Source organism: Mytilus californianus, unplaced genomic scaffold, assembly GCF_021869535.1.
Source record: "Mytilus californianus isolate M0D057914Y unplaced genomic scaffold, xbMytCali1.0.p SCAF_7, whole genome shotgun sequence".
NCBI classification, from domain to species: Eukaryota; Metazoa; Mollusca; class Bivalvia; order Mytilida; family Mytilidae; genus Mytilus; species Mytilus californianus.
In genome coordinates this window covers 117752140-117764860 of record NW_026262723.1, presented here as the reverse complement: position 1 = coordinate 117764860, position 12721 = coordinate 117752140, and the positions used below count along the sequence as shown (strand labels likewise).

General features: G+C 33.4%; 1 protein-coding gene across 1 annotated transcript in view; it reads left to right on the top strand.

Annotated features, from left to right (window-relative positions):
- Positions 1 to 585: 585 nt before the first annotated feature.
- LOC127709653 (ankyrin repeat domain-containing protein 17-like) overlaps positions 586 to 12721 on the top strand; it is a gene marked incomplete at its 3' end in the record, with an annotated part of 30799 nt that continues 18663 nt past the window's right edge. Inside the window, exons 1-2 of the mRNA XM_052215260.1 lie at positions 586 to 974; positions 8748 to 8977. Coding sequence (XP_052071220.1) covers positions 755 to 974; positions 8748 to 8977 — 450 coding nt within the window. The remainder of the gene's footprint in view (positions 975 to 8747; positions 8978 to 12721) is intronic.

Below are 12721 nucleotides of genomic sequence, written 5' to 3'. Positions count from 1 at the left end.
CTGAATTTTTCGTTTCCGTTCTCTAACTTTAGTTTGTCTCAACCAAATGTTATAAAACTTATACACAATCGTTCTAGAGTTATGCGTGTTTACAAATAGAAAAATTGCTGAATTTTTAGTTTCTGTTCTCTACTTAAGTTAGCCTCAACCAAATGTTATGAGACTTACACACAATGCTTATTACCACAAAACTCAGATCAAGTTCAAATTTGGGAAGCGTCACTTTTACCGTTCTTCAGTTATGTCCCTTTATAACTATATGATATGCAAGCAGGGGCATGATGACATCTGTGTCCACATGTGGACACTATCAACATTTTTTAACTATTGTAACATTTTACATGCTTATTCTTTAATTGTTTGAGTATTTGGTCATGTTAGATTCTTCAGTTCACATTAAAAATCTTGATTTTAGCAAAATTTTCAGTCCTTCACTTTTTACAATGACAACATTTTCCATATAAATGACAGTACTACCCCGGTAATTGACTGAATGTTTATAAAACATTGGAGAAAAATATTATATGTGTTTTCACAAATTTTTCATTTATGGTTTTCTTTTCATAAATTTTCTCAGATGTTAAAAAGTAATCCTGGAAGTTAATAAACAGACCACCAGAAAATCATGAGAAGTGCAGCCATGAGCTAAGATTTAAATATGTGTATGAATAGCTATGATGAACATTGCATAAAGAAATAAATTGGAAGTCTGAACAAAAGAAAAGTATAAACTTGATTATTATAGCCTAACATCATGGCATCTAGACTTTCACAAGAGGAAGAAAACTATGTCAGGATGAGCTTATTACTGACGGGAATATCTCCTCGTGCAGCACGAGCTTTGTTTGATCAAGAATTTGCTCCATCATGCTTGGGTTCCTCACTGAAGAAAGAGTACAATAAACTGAAAGACCTTCAAAAGAAGCGAATAATAAACCAGTCTCAGTGGAAACTCCTGACCCCCCGGTCACCTGGTAAGTATAGAGACATGTTTCATGTTAGTTACAGTGAAACTAGTATTCCCTAGATTTCCTGCTGAAAAACAGGGAGATAAGTCATATTTCAATCAAAAGTAAAATAACAAAAATACTGAACTCCACGGAAAATTCAAAACGGAAAGTCCCTTAACAAATGGCAAAATCCAAAGCTCAAACACATTAAACGAACTGAAAACAACTGTCATATTCCTAACTTGGTACAGGCAAAAGGGAAACTCCTTTTCCCTAATTTTCTAGTAACTTTACAGAGACATGTTAGATGTCAGTCGCAGTGAAACTCCTTTTCTCACAATTTCCTGGTTTGTTGTGAGAGACATCATATATGTCAGTTACAAGGAAACCTCCTGCTACGAAGATTTCCTGGTATGTTGTGAATATAAAAATAAGAAGATGTGGTACGATTGCCAATGAGACAACCCTCCATCAGAGACCAAATGACACAGAAATTAACATCTATAGGTCACTGTACTGCCGTCAGCAATGAGTAAAACCCATACCGCATAGTCAGCTATAAAAGGCCCTGAAATGACAAATGGAAAACAATTCAAATGAGAAAACTAACGGCCTGATTATTGAACAAAATAATGAACGAAAAACAAATATGATATACAGCAACAAACGACAACCACTGAATTACAGGCTCCTGACTTGGGACAGGCACGTACAGAATGTGGCGGGGATAAACTTGTTTGAAGGTGCCAACCCTCATGTTAGATGTCAGTCACAGTGAAATTCCTGTTCCCCTGATTTCCATGTACATTGTATGTTGTTAGAGACATGTTAAATATCAGTGAAAGTGGACCTCCTGTTCCTAAGATTTCGTGGTATGTTGTTAGAGACATGCTATATATCAGTCACAGTGGAATTCCCAGTTTCTAAGATTTCCCTGTATGTTGTGAGAGACATTTTATATTAAGTTACAGTGGAACCTGCTTTTGTCGAGCCTTTGACAGAAGTCACAGAAAGTGAGACATAGGGATAGTGATCCAGTGGCAGCGACAGTGGAGTTAACTTACTACTTAAATATGGAAACCCAAGGGGTCAAAATTCTTATTTCGTAACTTGTCAATTTGTAACTTGTATCTTTGTAATTTCAAAATTCTTACTTCATAAATTGTCAATTTGTAACTTGTATCTTTGTAATATGAAAATTCGTAATTCGTAAATTGTTAATTTGTAACTTGTAACTTGTAACTGTGTGATTTCAAAATTCTTTATTGGTAAATTGTCAATTTGTATATTGATGTTTTGTAACTTGTCAATTCGTTAAATGTCGATTCGTAAATTGTCAATTTGTATATTGTTGTTTTGTAACTTGTCGATTCGTTAAATGTCGATTTGTAAATTGTCAATTTGTATATTGATGTTTTGTAACTTGTCGATTCGTTAAATGTTGATTTGTATGTTTTGAAACTTGTCGATTCGTTAAATGTCGATTTGTTAATTGTCATTCTGATAGTTGTATTATGCTAACGATCATTATGACGACAGATGGTGCTCGGTTTCCTCTTCGGTGTATAAGCCTCCTGTAAGTAGGAGCACTTCCAAGTAGAGTATATACCTAAGTAATTTTATAAATCAATTATGTACAGCATATACAAATAAAAGAAAATAAATAGATAAACACATTGTTTGGTTTATATGGCATATATACCAGGGACTCGGTTTTATATAGAGGTGACCTCGAATAAACATGTATGTCTTCCGGACTGGTCAACACATCTGGCAGGGGTGTGTCACTTCCTGTAATTAGGTATATACTGATGTGTCGCTGGAATGGGCTCACTTATCAACTTCGCAAATATGTTACTGTCACTTGGCAGGAAATATCTTTTTAATATTTGACCGGGTCAAAATTAGACTAAATACATGAAATAAAAGACTAAGCTGGAAAGTTCATACTTATATTGTTCGGGGCCGCAAATTTTGGACTAAATGTATGATGGGAGAAATGGGTTGACACCGTGGCCATTATTCCTTAATATTATAATTAAGATATTGGAAAATAATGTAATTTATATCTAATGATTTTTGAATACAAAAAGCACTGAAATTGATGAAAAATCTTTATTTATTTGGCTCTTGAGTAATGAAGATAAAAATGTTTTATATCATGTACTTTGCAAAACAAATTGAATGAAGTGTTATTTTAAATGAGTCACTTAATTGATGAATACTATATATTAAAACTGTATTAGATATGTAATATTTTGTAATAAAATCTAAAGGAACCAAAAAACTTATCAAGGACCTAAAATGGACTACCCATATTTTCATCGTAACCAAGAATGCAAACTCAACCGTGACTAGGGTTCCTGATAAGGAATTTGAGATATTGCCCACCAGCCGAATGCAAGAAAACCGCATATATTTCACTTGTCAATATTGGAGTATGAAACAATAGTATATGTGACCCCTACACATCTACGAACATCAACAAGCTTGAAAGAATACAGCGACAAGCTGCGAGATTTATAATGAGGAGGCTACAAATCCAGAGAAGATGGTTGTGTCTCAAACACGCTCTTCAAAGACAAACAAACAAAACGCCTAAGCCATAAGCAAATATTTCTGTACGAGATTGTTGAGGGGCTGGTTCTTGCTATAGAACCTGAAAAATTAAAAAAAAAAAAAAAGCTCGTCCAAAAAGAACAATTGCTGCCTAGGGATTTGACAATTATCAGTCAATAAATATTGTGGAAAAACAGATCAAGAACTACACAAAGTGTTTTGAGATTTTAACGATCAAAATCTCACATTCCAACCCATTTTTCGTAAAAACGGTAATTGAGTGGTACATCCTTGAAGACACTGTAGTGTGCACACCGAGCGTTAACAGCTTCAGATACTGCTCTCGGCACCGTCAATAACTTCTTAGCTTCTTGACCAGAAAAGTTTAGTAGGCATGTACAAATGAATGTTAATATATATATATAACATTAAACACGTCTAAATTGAAAACAATGTCCAAACCTATGATTGCGTTGGATAAAAACCGCAATTTTATACGTGTGCATGTAAAACATATTTCGTTATAGAGGGGTCTAAATACAGCACAAACAACATTATATAAAATTATAAATATATGTCACCCCTTCCCCCTGAGACCTCAGTCAGAATAAAAAAAGTCCGATAATAGCATTTTAGGATTAATAGAAACCGTTTATTACCTGGGTTTTCACGTACTGGTTTAGCCTTTCATATCCGACTATATGGATTGGGTTTTTCTCATTGTTGCCTATAATTGCTTACATCGACTGTATTTGAACTTTGTTGGATAATTGTCTCATATTGTTTATTACCACATCTTCTTATATCTATTTACCCGAATAATTCAGTCGCAATGTTCCACTAATCTACGACTACTTCATTAACTTCGCAAGTAGGAGAGATCGATTACGTGAAGGGAATGAACTATTTGGGTTGTATTTTTCATATGGTTTCCGTTCTCGAACGATACGCCACCTGTCGTCTTCAGAAAACAAAATAAAACCTGTATACATGCCATATAAAAATAAAAATGTTATTATTCTTTTTGTTTTCTTTTAGATGCATTTGCTGTGCATTATTGATTTAAATTACTTGGGTATATATTCCATATGGAGGTGCTCCTACTTACAGAAGGCTGATTCACCGAAGAAGAAACTGAGTGCCATCTGTCGTCATAATGATCGTTAGCATAATACAACAATGACAATTTACAAATCGACATTTAACGAATCGACAAGTTACAAAACATCAATATACAAATTGACAATTTACGAATCGACATTTAACGAAACGACAAGTTACAAAACATCAATATACAAATTGACAATTTACGAATCGACAAGTTACAAAACATCAATATACAAATTGACAATTTACAAATCGACATTTAACGAATCGATAAGTTACAAAACATAAATATACAAATTGACAATTTACCAATAAACAATTTTGAAATCACACAGTTACAAGTTACAAATTGACAAGTTACGAAGTAAGAATTTTGACCCCGTTGGCTTTCCATACTTAAAAGCTTAATATTTTAGAAGGTAGAAGACCTGGATGCTTCATACATATATATATATATATATATATATATATGCCTTATGTTATGAAGTTTCCGTCTGATATGTTCATTGTCGATGACCTCATTTTCATGGTTCAGTGACTACTTGAAATAAAGATTTTTTGGAATGTTAATATCTCTTTTATTATGAGTAAATGTATAACTATATTTTGTATTTGCATGCCTTGCAAGGTCCTCATGTCAGGCAGACAATTTCCACTTGACATCAACCTCTTTTCATGGATCAGTGAACAAGGTAAAGTTTTCATAGTCAAGTCTATATCTCGGATACTATAAGCAATAGGTCTACTATATTTGGTGCATAGAATGATTGTACGGTGTACATGTCCAACTGGCAGGTGTCATCTGACCTTGACCTCATTTCCATGGTTCAGTGGTTAAAGTAAAGTTTTTGTGTTTTGGTCTGTTTTTCTAAAACTTTATGCAATAGGTCAACTATATTTGGTTTATGGAAATATTTTGTAATTTACATGTCAGTCTGGCAGGCTTTTTTTTACCTTGACCTCATTTTCACGGTTCATTGCTCAAGCTAAGTTTTTGTGTTTTGGTCTGTTTTTCTTAAACTGTATGCTATAGGTTAACTATATTTGGTGTATGTAATGATTGTAAGGTTTATATGTCTGTATGGCAAGTATCATGTGACTTTGATCTCCTTTTCATGGTTCATTGGTCAATGTTAAGTTTTCCTGGCTAAGTTTGTTTCTTAGATACTATATTTGATGCACAGAAATCTTTTTTTTTCAAGTAGTCACTGACCAATGAAAATGAGGTCAAGGACAATGGACATTAAGTTATAAAGTAGGGTTTTGTTTCCATTAGCATGATTCATTTTTGTCGAGCCTGCGACTTTTGTCGCAGAAAGCTCGACATAGGGATAGTGATCCGGCGGCGGCGGCGGCGTTAGGTAACTTCTTAAAAGCTTTATATTTTAGAAGGTGGAAGACCTTGATGCTTCATACTTTGTATATAGATGTCTTATGTTACGAAGTTTCCGTCTGTCACATGTCCATTGTCCTTGACCTCATTTTCTTGGTTCAGTGACTACTTGAAAAAAAAGTTAAAATTTTTTGTAATGTTAATTTCTTTCTTATTATGAGTAATAGGATAACTATATTTGGTATGTGCGTACCTATCAAGGTCCTCATGCCCGTCAGACAGTTTTCACTTGACCTAGTCGACCTCATTTCATGGATCAGTGAACAAGGTTAAGTTTTTGTGGTCAAGTCCATATCTCAGATACTATAAGCAATAGGTCTAGTATATTTGGTGTATGGAAGGATTGTAAGGTGTACATGTCCAACTGGCAGGAGTCATCTGACCTTGACCTCATTTTCTTGGTTCAGTGGTTATAGTTAAGTTTTTGTGTTTTGGTCCGTTTTTCTTATACTTTATGCAATAGGTCTACTATATTGGGTGTATGGAATGATTGTAAGGTGTACATGTCCAACTGGCAGGTGTCATCTGACTTTGACCTCATTTTCATGGTTCAGTGGTCAAAGTTAAGTTTTTGAGTTTTGGTATTTTTTCTTATACTATATGCAATAAGTGAACTATATTTGGTGTATGGAAATATTCTATGATGTACATGTCAGTCTTGCAGGTTTTATTTGACCTTGACCTCATTTTTACGGTTCATTGCTCAGTGTTAAGTTTATGTGTTTCAGTCTGTTTTTCTTAAACTATAAGCAATAGGTCAGCTATATTTGTTGTATGGAAGGGTTGTAAGCTGTTCATGTCTGCCTGGCATGGTTCATCTGACCTTGACCTCATTTTCATGATTCGTTGGTCAATGTTTAGTTTTCTTGGTTAAGTCTGTTTCTTAGAAACTATAAGCAATAGGTCAACTATATTTAGTGTATTGAATGATTGTAAGGTGTGTTTTTCTTACATCTTCCATTCCTTCCTAAAAACAGATAATATAATGCATTATATGCATGATCCTGTGATTTTCTATCTTACTCTAAGGATATATAAAGGTTATTTATAGAAATGATCAAGTTTCTGTGATCTTCTATCTTACTCCTAGGATTTATAAAGGCTTTTTGTCAAGCCTGCGACTTTTGTCGCAGAAAGCTCGACATAGGGATAGTGATCCGGCGGCGGCTATGGCAGCGGCGGCGTTAGCTAACTTCTTAAAAGCTTTATATTTTAGAAGGTGGAAGGTCTGGATGCTTCATACTTTGTATATGGATGCCTCATGTTACGAAGTTTCCGTCAGTCACATGTCCAATGTCCTTGATCTCATTTTCATGGTTCACTGACTACTTGAAAAAAAAGTTAAGATTTTTTGGAATGTTAGATTCTCTCTTATTATAAGTAATAGGATAACTATATTTGGTATGTGCGTACCTTGCAAGGTCCTCATGCCCGTCAGACAGTTTTTACTTGACCTCGACCTCATTTCATGGATCAGTGAACAAGGTTAAGTTTTGGTGGTCAAGTCCATATCTCAGATACTATAAGCAATAGGTCTAGTATATTCAGTGTATGGAAGGACTGTAAGGTGTACATGTCCAACTGGCAGGTGTCATCTGACCTTGACCTCATTTTCATGGTTCAGTGGTTATAGTTAAGTTTTTGTGTTTTGGTCTGTTTTTCTTATACTGTATGCCATAGGTCTACTATATTTGGTGTATGGAATGATTGTAAGGTGTACATGTCTAGCGGGCAGGTGTCATCTGACCTTGACCTCATTTTCATGGTTCAGTGGTCAAAATTAAGTTTTTGAGTTTTGGTCTTTTTTTCTAATACTATATGCAATAGTTCAACTATATTTGGTATGTGCGTACCTTGCAAGGTCCTCATGCCCGTCAGACAGTTTTCACTTGACCTCGACCTCATTTCATGGATCAGTGAAGAAGGTTAAGTTTTGGTGGTCAAGTCCATATCTCAGATACTATAAGCAATAGGTCTAGTATATTTGGTGTATGGAAGGACTGTAAGGTGTACATGTCCAACTGGCAGGTGTCATCTGACCTTGACCTCATTTTCATGGTTCAGTGGTTATAGTTAAGTTTTTGTGTTTTGGTCTGTTTTTCTTATACTGTATGCCATAGGTCTACTATATTTGGTGTATGGAATGATTGTAAGGTGTACATGTCTAGCGGGCAGGTGTCATCTGACCTTGACCTCATTTTCATGGTTCAGTGGTCAAAGTTTTGGTATTTTTTTCTAATACTATATGCAATAGTTCAACTATATTTGGTGTATGGAAATATTTTATGATCTATTTGGCAGTCACGCAGGTTTTATTTGACCTTGACCTCATTTTCAAGGTTCATTGCTCAGTGTTAAGTTTTTGTGTTTTGGTCTGTTTTTCTTAAACTATAAGCAATAGGTCAACTATATTTGTTGTATGGGAGAATTGTTAGCTGTACATGCCTGCCTAGCATGGTTCATCTGACCTTGACCTCATTTTCATGGTTCATTGGTCAATGTTTAGTTTACTTGGTTAATGTTAAGTTTATGTGACAGTTGTAATAAAGCTTTATATTTAGGACTATCAACATAATATCAATGATTAGTAAAGAAGGCGAGACATTTCAGCGTGTGCACTCTTGTTTTAGAAATGATCAAGTTTCTGTGATCTCCCCTCTTATTCTTAGGATATATAAAGGTTTTAAATTAGTCTTAAATCTTCAATGATTTGATGATCTTATATATTTTGTTTTTAGATGTACCTGATTCTAAAACATTTGATGTAACTCTAATAATAACGTTACTTAGAAACCTGACCCAACTAACCCCTCCTCATGGTGGATATGACCAGTTACCATCTGATAATGAAACTACACCTTCTTCAGATTTAGCCAGGATAAAATACTACAGAAATTTCCTGGCTCACCTGAAAGAGGGGAAAGTAGACAGAACTACATTCACCACAGCATGGAACAATATTACTAATGTAAGTTCATTTTAAATAAAATGTTACCATGGATACAAAATATACAGTTAGAATAATTTCACTAAAAGCCTGAAACTGAGATGTTTGAATTTATTTATGTCTGGGAAATATTCAATCATATGCATGGACCATGTAGCAGTCTATGAAGAAGATAATCCTGACATTCACAAACACTACATGTTAAAAGTAAAACAACAAAAATACAGAACTCCAAGGAAAATTCAAAACAGAAAGTCCCTTATGAAAAAATCAAAAGCTGCAGTACAAAAACATCAAACGAATGGAAAACAACTGTCATATTCCTGACTTGGTACAGGCATTGTATTATCTCTTTAGTTCTTAAATGCAGTGTACATGTAAATCAGAAACTATAAGAAACTAATTTAGTTCTTACAAAACTGCTAAAACATTTACTTTCCTATGAAAACATTAAACTATATTTATTACAAGATAGTTTTGGAGAAATGCTGAATTACTGGTTCTCTGCAACATGTTTATCTCAAGTTTAATATACAAAAATGTTTAACATCTAAACTATCTAAAAAGTATCTAGCCCATTCTTTTGGCCGTCCTCATGTACTATTGACATAACATAGATTTAAAGTTCATAGTTTAGGATGTCATTTCATCCAGTCTGACTTGAATAACCAACAATGTAAACTATAACATTGAACCATTTCTTATAAAATGTTTTATTATAGGTTGCACTTTGTAAATACATCTGTTTCATAAACCACGCCTCTTTTTAGGAATATTCATACATATTTTGTTTTGTTTACTTACTGGTTCCCAGATTTGTTCTTTATACTTCATATCGTAGAGACATAACTTGGGAATGTTACCAGGATAAATACACATGGATAGTGGCTAAATTGAATTCTGAGGAAGATCCAAAGTGAAGGGAGGGTAGTACAGAATTTTAGTATAAGTTCAAACTCTTAGAAGATCGGGGCTTATAAATGTTGAAAATATGCCGAACAGCCCTATGTTTTGACCTTTGAAAAAAATAGTAGTGCATATGAACTTTCCATTCTAGGATATGATTTTTGTCTCGCCTTGACGGAGTCAAAAAGCGAGACATAGGTATGCTGTTTCCGGCATCGGCGACGGCGATGGCGTCAACAATGCATTAGTTTGTGATTAGGTCTAGTTCATGGTGAACCACTAGTGGTAGGTCAATGATATTTGGTATGCAGTTGTATTAGCATTGGCACATCTCATTACCTTGGAGATTATTTGGCCCCACCCCCTCAGTCAAGGTCTATTGACTTTGAAACTTTTCATAGTTTACATGTATTAGTTTGTGATTAGGTCAATTTATGGGGAACCACTAGTGGTAGGTCAATGATATTTGGTATGCAGTTGTATAAGCATTGGCACATCTCATTACCATGGAGATTATTTGGCTCCGCCCCCTTAGTCATGGTCTATAGACTTTGAAAATTTTGCTAAGTTAACATGTATTAGTTTGTGATTAGGTCAGTTCAAGGGGAACCATTAGTGGTAGGCCAATGTTAATTGGTGTTCAGTTGTATAAGCATTAGCACATCTCATTTCCACGGAGAATATTTGGCCCCGCCCCCTTAGTCATGGTCTATTTACTTTGAAACTTTTGCTTAGTTTACATGTATTAGTTTGTGATTAGATCAGTTTAAGATGAACTGCTAATGTTAAGTCAATGATATTTGGTATGCAAATTTATTAGCATTTGCAAGTATCTTTTCCATGGAGATTATATAGCCCCACCCCTGATCATGGTTCATTGACTATTAAACTTTTACATAGTTTACAAGTTAATGTTTGTGTTTAGGTTTGTTTAAAGGGAACGACTTATAATAAGTCAATGGTATTTGGTATGCAGTTGTATTAGCATTGGCACATCTCATTCCATGGAGATTGTTTAGCCATGTACCTTCAGTCATGGTTCATCGACTTTGAATATTTGCATTACTTACATGTTAAAGTATTGCTATTTTAATTTCAACATTTGCATTATCAAAATTACAAAAAGGCGAGACATATCTCTGTGATAACAGTTTATTAACGAAACTTCATAGTAAAAGTGGCACAGTTTTAGCTGTAAAAGGAGTTCCTATGGGACATTGCATTGTCTATATTTACAGAAGTGCAATCTATAAGCAGCAATTTTAGTTTTTAGATTTTAATTTTTATACGACCGCAAAAGATTCACTACAAACCAGTAAAAGTCTGAAATGGCCTATATCTGTACTCGACTGTACTGATTTTTACTCGACCAGTCTGAATTGGTCTGAATTTTACTCGACAATACTCGACCCTAGTCTTAACCATACTCGACCGTACTGATTTGTACTTGACCCTTATCTTTGCCATTGAAAATAGTCTGAACTATTACTCGACCAGTCTGAAACAGTCTTAACCCATTCTCTACCAATTTTTTCAGTCTTAACCATACTCGACCAAAGGTCTGAACAATACTCGACCAGTCTGAACCATACTTGATCAAAAAACCTATACTTTTTTTTAATTTTAGCTGTTAAAATTAATTTCTTTTTTTCTGACATGACAACAGCCACAATAAAATAAAGATATATATAAAAACATATTTTTACATCCTTACATGATTCTCAGATTTATCAAATAGAGATAGTTAAATTAAATTATTTTATTTAATAATTTAATTATATTAATTTTAAAGTTTTAGAGTGTTGTTAAAAAAAAGATTTTCTTTTAACTAAAAACCACACCTTTACTGAGGGTAATAAAACCTTATTAAGGTGCTTCTTGTTTGGCATGTGTTTTTTTTTTTTTTTTTTTTTAAACTTAATTTTCCTAAATTCCTAAAGAAAAACTATATATAGGTTTCATGGTTACATACAATAGTTATATAATTATCTTTTTAATGAGGTAACAACAGCCAAAAAATCACTGAAATTGTTTAACCTTATATTAGAAATATATCTTTTTATTATAATTTGGGATATATTATATATAATATATATCAAAAAAGGATAAAAAAAATTAAAGAAATAGATAAAATTTTTCTTCTGATTAGTGGTAAAGTATAAAGTAATACCTCCTGCTTGGGGCAAACTCATTAAAAAGATCACACCTGGCCAGAGAGTATTAATTTCTAATTAGCATTCATTAAAAATTGCAACATCCTGTAAAACTTAAATCGCAAGGCCTTTTGAATTCACTAGATAAGTAATACACGAGTTTAAGAAAAAAAGGGCTTTCTTTTTACCTGTAAAACACACATGTACTGAGGTAATTAAACCTTATTAAAGTGCTTCTTGTATGCCATGTCTTTAATTTTGACAAAAGGTATTTAAATTTAATTGAAATAAAGTTTTTCTGCAACTTTGGAACACATTTCCTTTTTTAAATGGTTATCAAGGATTGCTATGGAAGTTCTATCATGATTATATTAAATTCTTGGTTTTACAAAACAAAGGTGTGATTTTTAAAATTTATTAAGTTGCTTTATATACTATTTTAAATATATTTTAATAAAAAAGATGTTCACTGCATTATTAACTAAACTCAACTGACACCATAAATCTATACAGGGCTTAAGTAAATGGTGAAAATTGTCTAGTTACCATAAAATATATCTGAAACATTCAAAAAAATTTGAATAACATTGAAAATATTAGCCACAATTCAGTTTTGAGATTATTTGATCAGCTTGTTTTATTTTTATTTTAAAGGTGATATATATATGTAAGTGTTGATAAATATGGAGTTGAATTTATATTATGT